We start from the raw sequence: 22,291 nt of genomic DNA, 5'->3' as shown, positions 1-22,291 counted from the left end.
GTGCTCCATCATCTCATGTGATAATAATATCATTGACTTACATCATACAAATACCGTCCACATAAAATTTGGTCTGCATTTCTATAATGGCCAGGTTAAAAAATCAATCTGAACTCAAATATATATTAATATTCATTAAGTGGTGTACCTTGTGTCTTATTTGCGATGTAGAAAATCATAAACGAATTTGTTTATAAATTTTTCTTGAAGATCACTATAATAGAACACATTTTAAAAATGAAGGTTAAGTAGAACACAACAGTTCTTCTCATCACACGAAATGATAATTGGTATAAAACTCATTTACAACAGGTGAAGATGTCACCCCATAGTCAACTCCATTGTTTGACAATATCCATGATTTAGAAAATGATATCAATATAAATGTACAATCCTCTAAATCATTTTTTGAAATCTGAACATATTAGGTAGTAGCTATCTAGTGAATTATTATGATATGAAGGAAATCCTAGGACACAAGATCTAAAATATAATTTTTGTATCCAAAATTTTCTCCAAATTTAGTAGAGAGAATTATGTGGTATGCTAATTATTATTTGGAAACTCATTATAAAGGCAATTACTAATAAGACATTTTCGTGCATACTTATACCTGCTTCAACCATAAGAAATTTAACAAAGTCGTAGGGTTTATTTCATACAATATCACATTAAAAACTCAATTATACTATTTTCCAAGTACAGTTTGAAATCAATTAATACAACATAAATTTTTATGGATAATAGTCATGAAATTATTGTGACATATACTTGTGCCAATATTAGAGCACATAAACTTGATTATAGCTTTCTGTTATGTTGATGTCATATAATGATCGCATGAAAATCACATAGGTATCATGGTTGTGTCTCAAAAAAATATATTAAAGTGAAAATTCGAAAACAATTAAAAATGGAACAACATGACCACATGGTGACCAAACATCAGATGACCAATTTTCAAGTGGAGATATAACTGGGACTTCTGAGGACTCTGGACATGAAGCTCTCATATATAGCAAGTACTAAATACCAATTTGAATTTATTATACCCTCCAAACAAGTAATAATAATGGTAATTCAATAGGTGTGCATCCAAGTATACAATGATGTCATAGCAGTTCATCATAACCGCATATTGGTTATGCTACAATCTCAACTATACCCAAAAATAATGGATTTTTTATGTATTGATGCCACTTTTTAAGTAATTGACCCAATTTGAGTTCCTCTATCATTCATCCGTTTTTTTATGAAAATTTCAAGATAATGGAGATCAAAATATAGAGTGTCCATAGAAAGTAACTATCTGACAATGTTTTTGAATTTGTTTACCAATGCATTTTATTAAGTTTTCCAAAATTTCCAAATAAAATTCACCGGTATGCGCTTTACTACAACCAACACATGTCGTGCAAAGGGTGAATTTTCTTAAGGTTCTAATGTGACGTGATGCACATGGAGAGTTTTTCCACGGATATGAAGAAGGAAAAATATGAGAAAAAATGTGCCTACACAACTGGACGATGTTAGTGATGGTGTGGAATGCAACCAAGGATAGTCCCACTTGTACCTAATGCTGTTGCATTTTGGCCTTTATGATTGACTTAAAACCATTGCAGAAGTTCAATTATATTGGTGAATCTTTAGTCTTGTACGAAGAGGGAAAATGATCACAATGGCCTCATAGCTTGAGGCAAGGCTTCTAACAGTAGTTCCAAATTACCATGACGAGCCATGGGGCAGATGCATCTTATGGTGGCGCCAAAGAAAACCAAAGAAAAAACATATAGTGTTGGAAGAGCTGATTCAGTGAAGGTCTTTCGGCATGAGGTAGATACAAATGACAAACGATCATCACAATTAGTATTTATATATATGGCCTCATCAAGAGAAAGTCACATGACAAAATTGAGAAATCTGACCAAAAATACTTCATCAAGTAGATTCAAACCATCCAAGAAATCAAGAATAAAAATACGCTCTATCTATTTCTTGAATCAAAGAATTGAGTCCAAGAAAGAATTGAAAGTAACATTCAAATTCATTACATAGACGGAAATTTTCAAGCAGATAGTAAATCACTGACTTTTTATCCCGAGAAAAGTGTGCAAATATCACCTTGAACTCTGTGGACATTGGGATCCGTTACTCTTGTGAGAGTATATATGGCGAATTGGTTAATAAAAATCAAAATAATTAGTAAAGTAATTTAGGTTATATGGCATATTACGAATCAAAGACCCCAACATGTATCAAAGGATAAGAGAATTATGGGCCGTCAACTTCTTCATGGCCTTCTTTTTTACTTTCAGAAGTTGTCCTCTACCTGAAGTATACCTTAATAAATTAACTGTATTCAAGATGAGATGATACTGATGAATCCGTCTGAGATAAGTATCAAGACCATCGACTTGTATAGATTGGGCCCTCAGTACCAAAGAAGGTCTTCCTCTCTTGAAGAGCGATACTACCAAGAGTGAGTACTCAGCTTCCAAGGCACATCCATCATTCAAGAAGAGTATCTAATGTGAGGAGGATAGAGGATCCACAAAGAACGAGAGACACCACTTTTCCAACAAAGGGTATAAAAAAACCTAATATGATGAGTGTGTGTGTGTGAGAGAAAAAGAGAGCGAGACAGAGAGACAGAGAGAGAGAGAGGGAGGGAAAGAGAGAGATAGAGAGACAGAGAGAGAGGGAGGGTGAGAGAGCGAAAGAGAGGGGGAGAGGGAAAGGTGGAGAGAGAGGGAAGGAGAGAGAGAAAGAGAGAGGGAGCGCGAGAGGGAGAGAGAGGTGGAGAGAGAGCGAGAGAGAGAGGGAGAGAGGTGGAGAGAGAGAGGGACAGGGAAAGGTGGAGGGAGAGTGAGAGAGAGAGAGAGAGAAAGAGAGAGGGTGAGGGAGAGCGTGAGAGAGAGAGAAAAAGAGAAGGTGAGGGAGCGCGAAAGAGAAAGGGAGAGAGAAACGAGAGAGAGAAGGAGAGAGAAAGGGAGGGAGCGAGGGGGAGAGAGAGGTGGAGAAAGAGAAAAACAGAGATAAAGAGAGACAGAAAGAGAGATGGAGAGAGAGGGAGAGAAAGGTGGAGAGAGAAATATAGAGAAGGAGAGAGAGCGCGAGCGACAGAGATAAAGAGAGAGACCGAGAGAGGGAGAGAGATAGGAGCGAGAAAGTGGACAGAGAGAGATGGAGAGAGAAGAGAGACGGAGAGAGAGAGAAAGGGAGAGGGAGAGAGATGGAGAGAGGGAGAGGGATAAGAAAGAGAGGGAGAGAGACAGGGAGAAGGAGAGGGAGGGAGAGAGGGAAGGAGAGAGGGGGGGGGAAAGGGAGAGGGAGAAGGAGAGAGAAAGAGCGGGAGAGAGAGAATGGGAAGGAGAGAGTGGGAAAGAGAGAGAGTGGGTGAGGGAGAAAGAGAGAGAGAGATTGGGGAAAGAGAGAAAAAGAATGAGGAAAGGAGAGAGAAAGAGAGGGAGAGAGAAAGGGAGAGGGAGAGAATGGAAGTGAGGGAGAGGGATAAGAGAGGGAGGGAGCGAGACACGTAGAAGGAGAGGGAGGGAGAGCGGGAAGGAGAGAGAGAGAGGGAAAGGAAGAGAGGGAGGGAGAGAGACACGGAGAAGGAGAGGGAGGGAGAGCGGGAAGGAGAAAGAGAGAGAGGGAAAGGAAGAGAGGGAGGGAGCGAGACACGGAGAAGGAGAGGGAGGGAGAGCGGGAAGGAGAGAGAGAGAGGGAAAGGAAGAGAGGGACGAAGAGAGGGAAGGAGAGAGAATGTGAAGGAGAGAGAGTGGGAAAGAGAGAGAGAGTAGGAGAAAGAGAGAGTGGGAGAGGGAGAAAGAGAGAAAGAGAGTGGGAGAGGGAAAAAAGAGGGAGAGTGGGAGAGGGAGAAAGAGAGAGTAGAAAAAGAGAGAAAGAGTGGGGGAGAAAGAGAGAGAGTAAGGAAAAGAGAGAGCAAGAGTGATGGAGAAAGAGGGAGTGTGGGAAAAGAGAGAAATAATGGGGGAGAAAGAGAGACATTGGAAAATGAGAGAGAAAGAGTGGGATAGAAAGAGAGAGAGTGGAAGAGAGAGTGGGAAAAGAGAGAGAGTGGGATTGAAAGAGAGAAATGGAGAGAGAGTGGGAAAGGAAAGAGAAAGAGTGGGATTGAAAGAGAGAAATGGAGAGAGAGTGGGAAAGGAAAGAGAAAGAGTGGGATTGAAAGAGAGAGTGGAATAGAGAGAGAGTGGGAGAGAGAGTAGGGAAAAGAGAGAGAAAGAAAGAGAGCGGAAGATGATAGAGGAGTTGAAAATTTGCTGTATAAAGATACGGAAAATCAGTCTTAGTAGTATTTGAGAGTGATTTATCTATCACTTTATCATCCTCAACAGAATTATGAGAAACATTATGAAAAAAAATTTGATAGTGCTCTCGATTAGACTCAGATATACCTGGGCTAGATCCTAATATACCAGGATGATTGTTGAGTGTAATGGATGCAAAAAGGAAAACTAGTTTCATAAAAAATGACATGCCGAGAAATAAAAAAATTTCCAGAATTCAGAGAGAAACATCTGTAGCCTGTGTGCAGAGAACTATACCCCATGAAAATACATTTTTCTGACCTGAAATCAAGCTTGTTAGAAGCATAAGGTCGTAAATAAGGATAACATAAACATCCGAAAGTTCTTAGAATAGAATAATTTTGGCATTGTTTTAAACAAAATTTCGTAAGGGGATTTGTTTCTTAACACAGGAGTTATCAGATGATTAATCAGGAATGCTTCTGTAGATACATCGTCATCCCAGAACTTCTGTGGCATATGAGCTGTTTTAAGAAGAGAAAGCGCAGTTTCTATTAGATGTCTGTGCTTTGTTTCAGCAGTGCCATTTTGTTCTGGAGTATGGGAACAGGATACTCTGTGTACTATCTCCTTTTTTTTTGGGATTGGATGGAGACTTTTGTATACTCCACCCAAGTCAGACTGAAAATACATAATTTTGGTATTGAAGTGTTTTTCAACTCGTGTTTGAAATTCTTCAAATTCTTGAAGAAGATCATTTTTGCGCTTGAGGGGATACAACCAGGTATATTTGCTAAAATCATCAATGAATACGACATAATACGAGTCTCCTGAATGCGAGATAAGGGGTGCTGGTCCCCATAGGTCTGAATGAACTACTTCTAGTGGTTTTGAAGAGGTATGATGAGTTGGAGAAAATGGAAGTTTATGTGATATAGACACATTACAACCATCACACACAAAAGAGTTATTTGAAAAATCAGAAGGTAATCCAAAATGCTTTATAATTGTCTGTAGAACACGTAGCTGGGGATGTCCAAGTCTGGAGTGCCAAACTTCGGTTGATGCTCTCTCCCCAACTAGAGCTGTCTTATTCCATTCCTGAGGATTAAGACAGTACAAGCCATCTTTAATTGTTCCTCTGAGCAGAATTCTGTGCGTGGCTTTGTCCTTAACCAAACAACAAGACTTGTGAAATTCAAAGTATACATTATTATCCATAGTTTTCTTACACATAACAAATTTTTAGTTATATCAGGCACATTTAAGATATCTGATAAATTCAATGTACAATTTTCAGTAGAGATTTTAGAAGAGCCAATTGAAATGATTTTCAAACCTGCACCATTACTATTTGTAGAGAGTCATTTCCATGATACATGATGAGTGGCACCACTGTCTGGTACCGCGCTTGATTTTCATCTGATCTGTAGTTAGTGATTTGAGTCACATTGGCCTCTCTATTAAACATCGAAGAAGATGGTTTCCAACTTGAGTTGTTTCTTTGGAACTCAGGACATTCTCTGGCTCTATGTCCATACTGGGAGCAAATTTGACATCGAGGTTGGAATCTTTGATTCCTACCTCTACCTCTTCCACGATACTGATTGAACTCTCTGCTGCCACTGAATTCATTATTTCTTGAACTGGAGTATTGTCCCTCCTGACTTTGCGCATTGTTGGCCACAGGTGCAAATGACTCATTCTCCTCTTCAAATCTGAGATATGCATCATGTGCCTTCAAATTGGTGATAATTTCATCAAATTTGAGATGCCCAATATTGGCATTTATGCTTACGACAAATTGGGAACAAGCCGAGCCCAATCCTCTTAAAAAGGTATCAATTTTGGCTGACTCATAGGGTGGCTTCCAGCTGCATTCAAAGCTTCAACAATTGATCTAAAATATATAACGTATTCTTCTGTACTTCGTGTACCTTTTCTCATATTGTGAAATTTCCATTGTAGATCCATCACACGTTCTTGATCCCAGCCAGCAAACATGGGCACAAGCTTTTCCCACGCCTCTCTTGCTAATCTAGCTCTGTTGATGTGTGGCGCAACTGACTCCGAAATGGTCTGATGTATGAATCCAAGCACTTGCTGATCAGTCCACCGCTTCTTGAATGCTGGGTTCTCGACTATATTTCCTTGATCATCTGCAATGGAGACAGGTGGAGGAAGTCCTTCAATAAAACGCATAAGATCATACCCGTTCAGAATTGGAATCATTGCGCTTTTCCAGGTGCGGAAGTTTTCATTGCTGAGCTTGGTCAGCACAAGTGCTCCCGTAGGAACAATCACTGGAACTTGTCTCGTGGGTATCTCAGCAAGCTCATGCGATGTCGGATTTGTTGCCGCGACGAAGCTTTCCCCGATCATCCTTCTGGTGCTTTTTCTCCATGGATTCGCCGAGTGAGAGGCCGCGGAGATCAAGAATTAGGTGCGTCTTCTCCACGGATCCGCCGAGTGAGAAGCTGAAGGGATCAAGAATTAGATCCATTTTCTCCACGGATCAGCCGAGTGAGGGACCGCGGAGATCAATTTCCCTCAGAAAAGTCCTTTTTCCCAATTTCCTGGAGCTTCTTGGACGGCAGACACAGCTGTTCGAAAGGCAGACACAGTCTTGGGTTTCTTGAAGATTCAAGACTCAGAGCTCCGTTGAAGCAGCTTTCACGCTGTGGAGGGCCGTCGACGTAGAGAATTCCTTGACGAAGAGAAGCAGAGTTTCTTGACGCAGAAGAACTTGACGCTCTGATACCATGAAAGATCGTGGATCTTTCCACGCAACAAGAACAAGAATGCGAACAAGAAGAGAGGAAGAAGAAGAGAGACAAGAGTGTAGAGATTCGAGATCGTATTATCCGTGAAATATGAACTTACAATTGGTTGAATATTTATAATGATTTACCGATAGTAAACTGTAATATTTACAATTAATTAATTATCGTAACCATCTAAAACAAGTTATAGCCGTTATAACTGTAAACTCTCGATCTCGCCTCAAGAAGAGTGGAAGAAGGAAGAAAGAGAAGAGAGAGGAAGAAGAAGAGAGAGGGAGAAAGAGTACACCGAAGTACTTAAGATCGTTGTCTTTCACTAGAATTTCATAAGACATTGGTTGTTTTATATTGTCCATAGATAGCCTAAATATAGTAATTTCTTATAACGTATATGTATCCGTTGTAACTACTTACAATAGATACTATATTTGAATTTCTGTTTAGATCTCCAACGTTATAACCACTTGGGTGCACCGATCACCACCGTTGATCGGTGCCGTGTACCCTTTTGTTATAATGGTCATATGAGATTAAATCCTGGCCGTGTATTCCTATCTAAGTATGATCCTTGCTATGTTTGATCCTATTCTATGTTTAAACTTATATGATTCCTAATATTCTACCCTCTAACGAGTATAGTTATAATGCCTTTATTACTACTCTAATCGTCGCGAGTCTCCGACTCCTCTTTAATAACTAAATATAACGGCTATAACTTGTTGAATGGAGAGAGATTAGGAGAGAAAGAGAGAGTGGGAAGGAGAGAGAGAATGGGAGAGAAAGAGAGAGTAGGAAGGAGAGAGAGAGAAAGATAGAGCGTTGAGAGCGAGAGAGTGGGAGAGAGAGAAAGATAGTGCGTTGGGAAGAGAGAGAGTGGGAAAGAGAGTTGGAAGGAGAGAGAAAAAGAGTGGGAGAGAAAGAGAGAGTGGAAGAGAGAGAGACAGTGAGAGTGGGAGAGAAAGAGAGAGTAGAAGGAAGAAAAAGAGAGAGTTGGAAGGAGAGAGAGTGGGAGAATGAGAGAGAGAGTTGGACGGAGAGAGAGTGGGAGAAAGAGAGAGAGAGAGAGAGTGGGAGAAAGAGAGAGAGAGTTGGAAGGCGAGAGAGTGGGAGAAAGAGAAACCGAGAGAGTTGGAAGGAGAGAGAGTGGGAGAGAAAGATGGAGTGGAAAAGGGAGAGTGAGAGAGAAAGAGAGAGTTGGAAGGGGAGAGAGAGGGAGAGAAAGATGGAGTGGAAGAGAGAGAGTGGGTGAGAAAGAGAGAGTTGGAAGGAGAGAGAGTGGGAGAAAGAGAAAGAGAGAGAGTTGGAAGGACAGAGAGAGCGGGAGAAAATGAGAGAGTGGAAGAAAGAGAGAGAGAGTGGGAGAAAGAGAAAGAGAGAGTTGGAAGGAGAGAGAGAGCGGGAGAAAGAGGAAGAGAGAGAGTTGGAAGGAGAGAGAGAGTGGGAGAAAGAGAAAGAGAGAGAGTTGGAAGGAGAGAGAGAATGGGAGACCGAGCAAGAGAGAGAGAGAATTGGAAGGAGAGAGGTAGTGGGGGAAAGAGAGAGAAAGTGAGAGACGAAGAGAAAGAAGAATCCCCTGCGAAGTTCCTCGTCCCGCCACTGCCACTGAAGGAGAGGTCAGACTGAAGAAATATGAATTTAACATGAGTGGGCCCTACGTCTGGTGGTTTCATAACAGTGTCAGAGATCTAATAATTTTTGTACTGGAAATTTCTGACGATGACATGATCACATGAACAACACATTTACAAGCTGAAAGGAATTCTTTCCATATCATACACATTTATGACTCATATTTATAGTTTTATAGTGATTAAAATACATTACTTATCGATCATAAAACTAAGTTTACTCAGAAGCGTTTTCTCAAAAAAGCGTTCATGACAGGAGAGGTTAGAACATTAAAACCGTATCAATCAGTATCAACATCAAGAGAAGTTAATTGTTAGTGTCATTCGTTTATACTAAAATAGTTGGGTTCTGCGCCTTCTGGCAACTAAGAAATAGAACGACATAAATGGTCCCACCGCTTCATAAATGTCAAGAACGAGCATGCGCCTCAGTGAAAACATATTTTAATACTTATTTAATGATCCACAGTAACCCATGTCTGGTAATAATTCGATGAGAGCGATTGAACTTCCATGAGAAAATTATCATTGCAACCTCTAGAAGCACACCACAGATAAGCGCAATGATGAAAATCTTTTGATTCGTACTAGATGCCAATACTTCACTATGTTATAGATTCAATGAAATACTTTTTTTTTATATTTGCAAGCGACGGCAATGCGTCACAATACTCGCGTTATTAAACTCAAGAACGAATCATATTTTCATTACCGCATGTTTTTGTTTTATTTATTTCATGATACATAATTTTGTACTTCACTGAATGCCTCGAAAGACATTATTCGCATCTGGTGCAGTGAAGTTTTTTTTTTATTTACAAAAATCAATTCAAACCGCCATCCCTCTACACTTCACTTCATCAAGAGTTCAAGTCGGTATCGAATCGTATCTGCTTCGGTTCTCTCATAATAAATCAGAAAATTTCTGCAGAAATTGTCGTAGTTTTTACAAGCAAAAAATGGATATACTTCAGCATCAATAGAATAAAAGGATGAAAATGAGAGAGCATTAATTTGTTTATTCTTGCGCTATCAAGGGAAGGACTTAAGTTTAAAGTTAGACTCCGTAGTATTTGTGGATAAAATATAGAATAAACAGATGCCCCTCATAAACAAAGGGTATAAATAATCACAAATACTTCAAAGTTGTGGGTTCGTAGGCAAGAGGTGAAAGACTCTCTTAAGGTCGAACCGCCAAGTCTACTGCCCCGTCAAACCTAAAATCTTGTCAAGAATGAGAAAATTTTCAACAGAGACGGATCTTTCAGAAGACATAAGAAGAGGACCACCAGGACCATCGATGCCAGGGACAGTATTCCATTCGGCCAGTAGATCCCATGGCATACAAACCAGAGAAGAATCAAGGGTCCATGGCAAGGTGGTGACCAGGACAGTCTGCCCAGTTCATGACTGGCTCTACTGCCTTCGTCGTCCGTTTAACGTTGATCACAAGGATGTAGATGCTTGTATCAAAATATTACTTATCCTTGGACCTCTATATACAAAAGTTCGATCCAGATTTTCTCCCTCTGCTCGGAGCTATCCACTTTATCCCGAGTCTTTAACCTTCTTACGTGGGTTATCCCTCCCTCTCTCCCTCTTTCTCTATCTTTCTCTATCTTAGACACGTTTGGAGTGAGAAAGAGAAACTCTCACTAGGGAGAGGGATGAAGTAAAATAAAGAAAAAAAACGATGAGACGGAGCGGATCGTGGCAGGGGCTGGCACCTGCTTGAGTTATCAGGCGCCAAAAAAGCGCTGACATTTGGCAGGGGTCATCACGCTGTCGCCAGAAATGAAGTTACCACACGGATGAAGGTTTAAAACGGATGGAACGGGCCTACCGTCCAGCATCCATGAGAGCTGAAATGATCGAAAATAAGGCTACTTGAGCAGCGTTTTGAAATGGGTTTTGATCCGTTTTCCGTTCCGAGGTCAGAAAGGATGACTGATGACGGAGTGGATCCCGTTTGCTCTATAAATATCCTCTGAAGTCGCCATCTTTGGAAATCTGCTGTATTGGGTTCAGCCCAGACGCCACACATGTACCCACAAATCAACGTTAAATGATTTGCATAACGGAAATTATATCAGAGATGGAGCTTCTGATGAAGGGGATGGAGATAGAGAGCGTATGCTCCCACAGAGCTATGTACATGACAGCACAGGAGAGAGAGATACCCACTAGCCCCCAGTTCCCCAGAAACACAGAAAGAGTAGAAGAAACAGTACAAGTGGACCAAGGGTCCTTCCTGGCTTATGCATTGGCCACAGCCTGTTCCTCCGCCATCTGGGAGACAGGAAGGAGGGTGCAGATGAGGTTGCGGTCACCGTAGACGTTATCCACGCGGCCTGTTTCATCATCACATAGATTAAAATCATAGGTTATTAAGAACAGCGATTAGTTTTCAAATTTCCAGAGATTAAGCGTGTTATAATTACCAGTTGTGGGCCAGAACTTGGCGTTTTTCAGCCATGGAGCTGGGTAGGCTGCGTATTCCCTCGAGTATGGCTTCGTCCACGTGTCAGCCATGAGCATGGATGGCGGGTGAGGCGCTCCCTGAAATACAAAGGACAATATTTATTTCAAAATTTTTAATCCCCTCTAATCGTATCAGTTTCAAAAGAAAGTTGTCTGCAACGTAAAAAAAGTATTTTTTTTTTAAAAATGGCAGGTGATGGTAATCGAATTATCCGCCACGGGCCAGGCCGGAGCAAATAATTTGGAGTCATGTTACGAAGTCAATTCATCTGAAACTTCAGCAGAGAGGCTGGTCATTTACCTTGAGCACGTTGTTGTTGATGTCAGCTTTTCCACTCTCGATCTGGGCAATTTCCTGTCTAATGGAGATGAGTGCATCGCAGAACCTGTCAAGCTCAGCCTGAAAGGAGAGAAACGCATGAGAACTGATGGTATGAGAGGAATAGATATATATATATACAGAAAGAGAGAAAGCGATGTATATGTATAGAGAGAGAGAGAGAGGTACAAATTATGAATATAATAGATAGAGAGTGAGAGAGATATATTAGATATGGAGAGAGGAGAGATGTCTTCCAAGTACCTTGCTTTCACTTTCTGTAGGCTCAATCATGAGAGTACCCGGAACAGGCCAAGACATGGTTGGACCGTGGAAACCATAGTCAATGAGGCGCTTTGCAATATCCTCTGGCTCGATACCAGCAGTGGTCTACATTACAGAGGATTCCCGTTTATAATTTACTCAGAAGAGTGAAAAAATTATGAAGAGAAATTTCTGCTACATTCTGTACCTTGAAACCTCTCAAGTCAACGATAAACTCATGAGCAACAGTGCCGTTGACACCGCGGAAGAGAATTGGGTAGTGGTCCTGGAGTGAAAACAAAATTTAGATAGTAGTTTACTCAAAAAATCGGAGCATATGGATTTCAGAAGCCGAATAACGAGAGAAAAAATAAAATTGAGATAATTATATCTTCATCGCCTGTAAAGGCTAAAGAAAGTAGAGTCAAACCTCAAGGCGCTTAGCCATGTAGTTTGCGTTCAAAATGGCAACCTTGGAGGCCTCAGTCAGGCCTTTGGACCCCATCATGGCAATGTAGCAGTAAGAGATGGGCAAGATAAGTGCAGAGCCCCATGGAGCAGCAGAAATGGTGCCAAGAGGCTTGACGTTCTCCGGGGCTGGAATTCCCCCAGTGGAGATCTGGCGTGGTACAAAATAAAGTTAAAAAATAAAGAGAAAAACCATAAATAAAACCAAGTAATCAGTGGGTAAAGCAATTTAATAAATGCAATTAAGTGAGATGACATACCACAGGATGAGAAGGCAAGAATGGAGCCAGATGCTTCTTCACACCGATGGGTCCCATTCCTGGACCGCCTCCACCGTGGGGAATACAGAAAGTCTTGTGCAGGTTGAGATGGCAGACATCAGCTCCAATCCAGCCGGGGCTTGTTAAACCCACCTGAACAAATATACACGCAGAAGATTAATTTATTTATAAAAAAGGAATATAAGAGACAAAATTGCCCTATGCCGCTAAACTCAAGTATCACAGATAATTAAACCATGAGCATCTAAAACTAGGTGATTCTAAAAAAAATAATTATCTCAGTGACACAAGCATAAACTCTCGCCTTTCGAGTTTCCGAGAAAACAGCACAAGTTGCTAGAAGATTTACAGAAGAAGCAGAAATTAAACCTGAGCATTCATGTTAGCACCATCCATGTAAACTTGGCCCCCATTGTCATGAATAATCCTACAGATCTCATCAATTCCCTCTTCGTAGACTCCATGGGTCGAAGGGTATGTCACCTAAAAAATATCAAATATCCAAATAAGTAAAACAACCCAGATAAATGCACACTACTTTAAAAAGATTAAAGGCCCAAAATTTTTAAATAATCGTACCATGAGAGCAGATAAATTGTCCTTGTGGGTCTCCGCAGCCTTCCTCAGCTCCTCAATGTTAATATTTCCCTTAGAATCAGTGCCAACAGCAACAATTTTCATCCCACACATGGCGGCACTGGCGGGATTTGTCCCATGAGCGGAGACAGGAATGATACAGACGTTTCTGTGGCTATCTCCTCTTGACTGCAAAAATAAAATGACGACAACTATTAATTAATTTAAATAATGAACGAAGTACATAAATTTTAGCTGAATGAAACTATCATACCAAGTGGTAAGCTCGGATGACCATAAGCCCAGCGTATTCTCCTGCAGCACCCGCATTGGGTTGCAGGGAGAAGGAGTCAAATCCAGTGATCTCACACAAGAGATCTCCAAGATTTTCGAACATTTCCTGCAAGACAAATAAAAGAAGTGTCAGAGAAGTATCCTTTCTGAGTTTGAATTAGGAGTTTTTCTACTTATACTGCATGCATTTAGATGTGGCTCGAATTTTATCCAAGGAAAAAGGATTGACCTGGTAGCCGGCAGCCTGCTCAGTAGGGGCAAATGGGTGAAGGTTTGCAAAGCTTGGCCACGTCACTGGCATCATCTCCACTGTTGAGTTCAGTTTCATCGTGCATGAACCCAGGGGAATCATGCTGTGGCACAATGACAGATCCTTCGACTGCAACAGAGAAATGTATCTGAGTAATTCATGCTCAGTGTGGTACCTGTAACAAGAAAAATCAAGATGTCAGATCTTGATTTGGCTGGGAAATCAAAAGATAATAAGGTGAAAGCTATTTACATGTTGAAGATTGGGTGAGTCAAGAAGGGGCTCTTTCTGGCGAGTTCGCTGGGAATCACTGGTGAAACCTCTGGGGCAAGAGAAGCAGCAGTGAAGTCCACCTAAAAAGCAATGACTTGTAAGTATCCACTGCATATAATCATGATTAATGGATAACCAATTATCCAAGATTGTACAAACTTACGGATCTCCCCCCCGAAAAAACTTTGAAAAGGGTGTCCACGTCTTCTAATGTGGTCGTCTCATCGAAAGCAACGGTAATCTGAGATGTGACACAATCCTTGAAAAATTAACTTCTATGGAATCTCCAAAAAATAAAGAGGGCTTAAATAGAATGACATACCGTTTGTGAGTCGATGATCCTCAGGTTGATCCCATGCTTGTTAGCGGTTTCTGCGACTGCCTGAGCATCAGCAACCTTGATCTTGACTGTGTCAAAGAAAGGTTGCTCCTGCACTGTCACTGTGCCCAGCTTCTTGAGCCCTGCCGCAAAAGTAGCTGCCAGACCATGAACCCGGTCGGCGATAGCCTTCAGACCGGCTGGCCCATGGTAAACAGCGTACATGGCAGCCATATTTGCGAGCAGTGCCTGCAATTTGCATGAAAACTCTCAAAACCAAATAAACACTTTTTAAGATTTAAGCACCTACTCCTGTGCAAAAAGCTATAGCTCATAGCAAGAGCACTACTTTTCCTCTAAATTTTTTCTCATCAGAGTATCATCTTCAACACTCCACCAAGATGTAATTTTTTGTCCTAGGATTCAGAACCTCAACGTGAACACTGATACCTTGATAAGATTCAAGCACCTATCACTGTGCTAAAAACTAATCTTTTGGCACAATGCTAGGCATTTGGAATCTTAACTTGGTGAAAGCTATAGCTGACAGCAAGGGCGCTACTTTTCCTTTTAGTCTTTCTCAGCAAGCTGTTTATTCAACAATCCTTCCTCAACACATGCCCTTAAAGGCTTCGCGTGTTGCGCTTACGACTTCTTGTTTTTAAATAAGAAAAGATTCAAACCCCTATCGATCAACTTAAAATAATAGTTTCTAACACAGTGCAAGGAGTTTAGAATCATAATTCAGCAAAAGGAACAGTTGATAGCAAGAGCGCTACTTTCTTGAAGAGCTGTTCTTTCAATAATCCTCCCTCAACACCTGCCTTAAAGGCTTAACGTGTTGTGCCTAGGATCTGGACCATGGATTCTGATACCATGTAAAGATTCAAGCACCAATCACTGCACAGTGCAAGGTGACTAGAATCCCAATTCAGCAAAAGCTATAGCTGATAGCAAGGGCGCTGCTTTCTCATGCAAGAATCCCCCTCTCAACACCGGCCTGCGCCTAAGATCTAAACCATGGATTCTGAAACCATGTTAAGATTCAAGCACCCGTCACTGCGCTTAAAACAACTGCTTTTAGCACAGTGCAAGGTGACTAGAATCCCAATTCAGCAAAAGCTATAGCTGATAGCAAGGGCGCTACTTTTCATCTTAAACACGGGTTATACCTGAGCAGTGCAGATGTTGCTGGTGGCCTTGTCGCGCCGGATGTGCTGCTCCCTGGTCTGCATGGCCATCCTCAGCGCCGGCTTCCCGGTGGAGTCGACGCTGACACCGATAATTCTCCCAGGCATCATCCTCTTGTACTCCTGGGAAGTGGCCAGGAAGGCGGCGTGAGGACCGCCATAGCCCATGGGCACCCCAAACCTCTGCGCCGAGCCGACGACGATGTCGGCGCCGATCTCGCCCGGCGGCTTGAGCACCGTCAAGGCCAGCAGGTCCGTGGCCATCACCACCTTCACCCCATGAGCATGGGCGTTCTTGATGAACTCAGAGTAGTCCAACAGCTCCCCCTCCGTCCCAGGATACTGCACCAGCACCCCACAAACGTCCCCAGAGCTGTAATCAAACTCCTTGGGATCGGCCGCCACGACCGTCAGATCGAACCCTTCGGCCCTGGTCCGGCAGATCTCCACCGTCTGCGGGTGGCAGTTGGAGGCGATGAGGAACGTCTTCTTCTTCCCCTTCTGGATGTTGTTGCACATCGCCATGGCTTCGGCGGCAGCGGTGCCTTCGTCGAGGAGCGACGCGTTCGACATGGGCAGCCCGGTGAGGTCCGTGACGAGGGTCTGGAAGTTGAGCAGCGACTCGAGCCGGCCCTGCGCGATCTCGGCCTGGTACGGCGTGTACTGCGTGTACCAGCCCGGGTTCTCCATGATGTTACGGAGGATAACGGCGGGGACGTGGGTGCCGTAGTAGCCCATGCCGATGAAGGACTTGAAGATCTTGTTCTTGCCCGCCAGCTCCTGCATGTGCTCGATCATCTGGCTTTCGGTCAGCCCTTGGTCGAACTTCTCCGAGAACTTCATGCCCGGGAGCCGGATCGAGGTGGGTACGGTCGCGTCGATGAGCTGGTCCGTGGAAGCGAACCCGCAGGACTCGGCCATCTTGACCTGCTCGTCCGGGGTGGCCGAGTTGTGGCGTCGCTGGAACGTGTCGCTGGGCTTGAGCGCGTCCACGGAGATGGACCGCCGCTGAGCCGCGGCGGCCGCGGCGGTGCGGGGGAGGAGGTCCGAGGAGGGCGACGGGGGAGCGGAGGAGGGGTGGCTTGGGAAGATGGAGCGGGCGAGAGAGGAGACATGGCGAGAGGAGAAGTTGGGCTGGTGAGGACGAGGGGTCTGCCTGGCTGGGTGAGCCAGACTGTTGATCAGACGGCGGGTGGCGAGCCTCCTCGCGCGCTCCATGACGACGGGTTTTTCTTGCTCGTCTGGGGTCGAGAGGGGAGGCTGGGGAGAGGAGGAGAGGGCGAAGAGCTTAAAAGGGAAGACCCTCTCGAGAAATCTCAGCGTCTCTTTTCCCTCGGGAAATATACCCGCGTCCTGGGAACCGCACAAGATCCAGTGGCCATGGCCGAGGTGGAAGGCGATAGCTGACGTAGGTTTCTGCGCTCCAGGATCTTTCCTTCCCTCTCCAGCGATCTCAGCCGTCCGATTCGGTGGGTGGCTATCGCCCTCTCCCGCTCCCGTAGTAGATAATATATCTATTGTACGTCAGACGCAATATCGACCAGAGAAATCTCTGTGGCTTTTCAAAAGAAAGACGATAAGAAGTGGCGCGTCTGGTTTCTTCACCAACCCGCTCCGTGGCCTTCGAAAAGCCCCGGCTTTCTGTGGACGTGAGCCTCTCAGAAAGGATCAGCTGGACCCCAGAACAGTCCTCTGCGCAGAGCCCACGAGCCTGTGAGAGAAAACAAGGATAGATTGCTGGAGAGAGAGAGAGAGAGGGAGAGAGAGAGAAAGATCTGTCGTTCTAGAGAACGCATGAGTGGGAGGCTGCGGACGAGAGGCCGTGGCCGCAACTTCACTATCTCACCCGTTTCCGCCATGAAAATGAAATGTAAGGTCCGCAGTCTCTGGAATGACCCCACTTGCCCACATTTACTTGGGATTTTTAATGCCCAACAGAAAACAATTGTGGGTGGCGCAAGTAGGGGAAATAAAACTCGCTCTACTCGATTGTGGGTGTAGAATTTTCTCCGTCAACAGTCTCGCCGGGACATGGGTTTATGTATGTTAGTCTCGTTTTCTGACGAGGGTTATTGCATTTTTATTTAAAAAACCACACCAAAGCTACCTATGAAGTTGGTGTATGCAAGTTAAGGTTTTTTGGCCTGATGTTTGAAGTAGAAAATAATCAACCCGAATTATTGGAAACGGCAGAGAAATGCCAAGTGACCGACCGAAGGAGGGCACAAAGGATCTTTCTCGTAGTGTTCGCCAATATCCAGATTCTGGATGATGATATCAGATATCAATGGCTACAGTGCCGATATCCCATACGGTGATCTGTCCCGATATTGGCCTTTGTCTTCGTCTCAATGGTTGGATGAGGATAACAGATATTGGTTTGAAATATTAGTTTTTTTTGATATCCAACATATGAATAGAAATATATTTGCAATAATGTATAACGCCAAACTAAGCTATTGGGACCTATAAATATATTGTGTTAAAGCATTAGTCATTTTTATAACAGGTTTCAGTTATTATTTACACTCAATATTCCAAATTTAGTCAGGCCGAGTAAAAAATGGGCCTTGTATCAAGAACTGCAAGGCCGTAAAACTCATTTTACACCTTCACATCAGGAAGAGTAGGGTGAAATATTTTTTTAGTTTAAATCTATGAAGAAATATTTATACTATTTTAAATTTCATTCCTGCCATATGGGACAATACCTGCTCATTTTTTAAACCAGTATCTATAAATCAAATATTGTTCTCCGGATACCCATTTATGCTATGGATTTTAATTTCCGATATCTAGGTAATGGATTTCGATAACAAATACCGGATTTGATATCGGGTATCAGCATTCACCACATTTGGAGGCCTACGATACCCATCTTGATATCCTGTTTTTGAGGGATATTTGATATCCCCCTGATAAACAATTTCTGGTATCTGAATCTGTCATGATTTTATCAGGATATCGGATATCAGATAAATATCAGACACACAAACACTAGTCTCTTTTATTTGAAATGTAAAAACCTCTTAGATTAAGCTTGAGCACACTCAAAGATGGGTTCCCGTCTAGACAGGAATGTTATAAAAAATGCAGAAATTATTTTCAACATTTAGAAATTTCAGATATTTGTCCTTCAAGAGAAACCATAATGAGGTTATATTACTTTGAAGTACAATTAATTATCAGCTATATTACTTTTATACTCGAGACATCAATGGCATATTCTATCTTGCCGTTATAGTTCTAGATTGTCCGGGACGTGGACGATGGACGGGAGGGGATGAAGATCATCTCGTCCGACGTCCGGATATTCCAACTTCGTCCAAACCATCCGATCCAAGGATTTGTACATTGAAGGAAAAAATATTCTGCGTCCTGACTTTGCCAGTTTCATTCCGTTCGGAGAAAAACAGTCATGTCCTATGTCCCAATGAAAAAAATCACATCTTAAAATTTTAATATACTTTTCTAAGTTTTCTTTGGAAAATATGGAAGAGAGCAGAGGAACATATGTACAATTACTTTTGGGCAACATCAGTTTGTGCGGAAAAAATCAGGGACTTCGATGCAACATGTCAACGAATTGATTAAGCAATGCCACATGGCAAGATCTCAACCGTCGTAAGCAAATATGACGGATCTTCGTCCATCCCTTACTGTCCATTGTCTGAGACCTCTGGGCCAAATGATTTTTTCTCCAACGATAGGAAAACTGTCCCCTCCATTCATCCCAGGTTGAATTTCCATCCCAGTTTTTGTCCAATCTCATGAACACGATGTTTTTTTCATCCTGGGATGAAAAAACTGTCTCGTCCGCGTCCCTGCACTATACTTGCCATCCTGGCTTTGGTTTCTGAAAAGCAATTACACCGGTTTCACTAGTATGTGAGGAAACCTCAAATTTTAAAAAAGATGAACATAAGGAGAAGAAAAACACACTAATGTTAACCTTCAAATAATCATCTTATATTGACTAATATATTGACTAAAAACAAGAAAGATCAAAAGTGTCCGCTACAAAAAAAGTATATTGACTAATAACGTGGAGTAAAATAGGGGATGTGGTTTTATGGAGTTATCAAAAGTCGGTTATTTATTTTTAAATCAAGAAGCAGAAAAAGAATTCATCTCTTGAATAAGCAGAATACATTAGTTGGTTATGCTATCTCCTCATGTTTTCGAATGGCATTTGAGGAAAAAATATATTCCTCCATTAGTTGTTACCCACTCAATTAGTTATTATGGAAGTCACCAGATTTAAAGGATAACTGATAAGCTCAAAAATACGTGTTTATATATCGTTATTTAGGGAGTTTTTCGGACTTAATCACTAAATTTATATATATCCCTTAGTGCTTGAGTAAGGGGTCGAACCCTAGGGAGGCGATAGGAAATATTCAATTTTCTTTCTAATTAGGGTTTTGAATTCAAAACCTAAATGAAATGATGTTTTAATTTCCTATTTAAATGCTAATACTTGTAAATTTTAACTTACATTCCATCCTTTTCAACTTAAATGATTTTAATGATTCTCTATTAGTAAATAACAGAGGTATAAAATCATTTAAGTTTATCTTTGTATTTGATTTAAGATCTTAAATTTTTTTGAATTATATAATTTTTTTTGTTCTTTTTAATGAATTTGAAATCAATTTCTAAAATAGATTTAACTCTAATTTTGTGTATTTCTTTAATTTGTTTTACTATTTTTATCAGAAGAAGTTTTACTTATGTTTAAAGAATAAAAGAAACTAATTTTTATGCTATTTTTAGAGCATTTTTATTATATTTTTAATTAATTCGAAATTTTAAATATGTCCGAAAAGAGCAAATCGTGAGTACAATTCACGATTTGCTCACTTAACAAGAACTAGATCGTGAATGAGATTCACGATTTTTATGCGAATTAAGGGACAGCTAGGATTCGATTTAGGAGTTTGATAGCCAACCTACACTAACTGATTAAAAATCAAACTAAAATCTATGAATTAAGACGATTAAAATAAAAAATTAAAAAAAACAATGGCGAGCATAAATGGAATGCGAATTTGAGAAAATCAAGTACAAAATAAGGTGTAAAAATCAAACAGAAATAGTCTAGAGGTTCCAAGAAGGATTTCGACTCAACTGGAACGAATCCCGCGCGACGAACGATGAATTTCCTGTGATTTTGTGCTTCGCTTTAGGGGACCAATACGGCGATGGATCTGCGCAATTCAAGTCCAGTTTGAACTCCAAATCTTTCCAGGTGGTTTCTTGAGTCTTCGAGAAGGGTAGGCGCTCACTCCTCGAGCTTGAAAAATCAAGAACGAACAAATAATCTCGTTTTTTCACTTTTTATCGCCGCGGAACCGGAAGAACAGCTTCTTCTGATTCCGTTACTAAGTCCTCTCCTTGTCGCTTTGTACGCAGGCGATGCGGAGCGTTGTGATAGGCCCATTCAGTGTCTCACATGGATTGGTGTAGTGCACGACACGCACGGAGTTGCGTACGTGCGTGTCACACACCGAAGCCACGATTACGCTTTCTGATTGGTTAGTGCCAATCTCTTGTGCTTTGCACCACTCACCGATGCTGTTAGCGATTAAACTGGCCCAATAAGGGCCAGTTTTATTAAAAAATATGATTTTTATTTAAAATTAAATTGAAATAAAATGTAAAAGCTCTTTGTTAATACGTAGAAAATGCTTTATTAATTTCTAAAATAAGTTTTTTTTTGTTTAATTTCTTTTATTTATAGAAATAGGTCAATGAAACATTTAATTTCATTTAAAATTCATTTTAAAAACATTTAAAATGTAAAAATTGACCTAAATATTTGTTAAAAGTATTATTTAACTTGAAATTTAAGGAATTTATTATTTTAACCTAAAATCATGATAACATGCTTAAAAATTTGTGTTCTCTTGCATTAAAAGCCCAAAAATATGATGAAATTAACAGTTTATCAGCTCTTATTTGCATGCAATAACCACAGAAGAGAATAATGAAACACTGATGAGTATGTGCAAATAAACATCTTAACCTTGGATAGAATATATCCCAAGCCTTGATAGAGTTATAACCTAATAACTTCAATGATAGTGTCTATAATGATTAATTATAAAAATAGGAAGACTTAAACATTAAAATAGTAGCAAAATGATATTTTGGAGTTCCTCATCATGTCACATAAAGAAGATGAGATCATCTTATGTGAAATTAGAGATAATGGTCTAGAAGTTGTATGGAGTCCCCTTAAGTAAAAGATCTATCGTATGGAATACAAATGGGACCACCCAAATTTTTTCTCGATAAAAGGAATATCCAACTTAGTATACTTACTAGCATATTTCTCGTTAGGATCATTGGTGATTCTTGCTATAGTTACCTTCACAAGGGACGTGTATGATGAAAAAATTACATAGCCTACAAGCCAATCATATTTTTGTGTTATATTTAAATTCATTAGAATAAATATTTATTCATCACTACATTCATGTTAAGTTTATAATTGAAATCCTTGAGTATATGAATTATGATGAGATCACCATATGGCGATAATTAGTCTTTCAATGTATGTTTAAAATATTTCTAGTTAAAGGGTACTCGAGGTGGACATCAAAATATATCTTTACACAATGATGTGTATGACAGATCATATAGTTATTAGTGTGGAGACACTAAGGATAGATAAAAGATGGCATTTAACGAAACTATTATAGTGCCATTAGGCATCACCTCAATTCTGGAACAAGTATAGTTTATAAACATCATTTCCATGGTTTGGATTTGTACAAATCCGTGAGTGGCATTTATATCTAAATATGAATCATGCTGATTCATGCCATACTTGTGTAAGTGGTCCTTAAATTTGAGACACCAAGCAAACCTTTTGGTTAAACATTTATG

General features: G+C 41.1%; 1 protein-coding gene and 1 long non-coding RNA gene across 2 annotated transcripts; both read right to left on the bottom strand.

Moving 5' to 3' along the window:
• Nucleotides 1-10,727: 10,727 nt before the first annotated feature.
• GLDP1 (glycine decarboxylase P-protein 1) lies at nt 10,728-16,741 on the bottom strand. Its single transcript, XM_078572795.1, has 15 exons — nt 15,380-16,741; nt 14,211-14,456; nt 14,052-14,129; nt 13,868-13,968; nt 13,595-13,790; nt 13,346-13,471; nt 13,075-13,260; nt 12,865-12,978; nt 12,475-12,627; nt 12,177-12,365; nt 11,955-12,032; nt 11,747-11,872; nt 11,465-11,563; nt 11,124-11,241; nt 10,728-11,033 (listed from the first exon to the last, which is right to left on the bottom strand). The coding sequence occupies exons 1-15, from the start codon at nt 16,613-16,615 to the stop codon at nt 10,939-10,941; spliced, it is 3,141 nt and encodes a 1,046-aa protein (XP_078428921.1). The 5' UTR covers nt 16,616-16,741; the 3' UTR covers nt 10,728-10,938.
• A 2,154-nt stretch (nt 16,742-18,895) lies between these two features.
• On the bottom strand, nt 18,896-20,742 carry LOC144700413 (uncharacterized). The gene is made up of 2 exons (XR_013580752.1): nt 20,529-20,742; nt 18,896-19,253 (listed from the first exon to the last, which is right to left on the bottom strand). It is a non-coding gene; the product is annotated as an uncharacterized LOC144700413 (long non-coding RNA).
• Between the last annotated feature and the right edge of the window lie 1,549 nt (nt 20,743-22,291).

This window comes from Wolffia australiana, chromosome 3 (assembly GCF_029677425.1).
Source record: "Wolffia australiana isolate 7733 chromosome 3, ASM2967742v1".
Lineage (NCBI taxonomy): Eukaryota > Viridiplantae > Streptophyta > Magnoliopsida > Alismatales > Araceae > Wolffia > Wolffia australiana.
The sequence above is the reverse complement of the archived record's forward strand: the minus strand, read 5'-3'. Positions and strand labels throughout refer to the sequence as shown.

Excerpts from the sequence above, each read along its gene's own strand:
- GLDP1 (XM_078572795.1), bottom strand. The coding sequence starts at position 16,615 with ATGGAGCGCGCGAGGAGGCTCGCCACCCGCCGTCTGATCAACAGTCTG. Across the intron at positions 14,130-14,210 it reads GGATCATCGACTCACAAACG|ATTACCGTTGCTTTCGATGA; the intron begins GTATGTCATTCT and ends GTCACATCTCAG. Across the intron at positions 13,969-14,051 it reads TTTTTTCGGGGGGGAGATCC|GTGGACTTCACTGCTGCTTC; the intron begins GTAAGTTTGTAC and ends ATTGCTTTTTAG.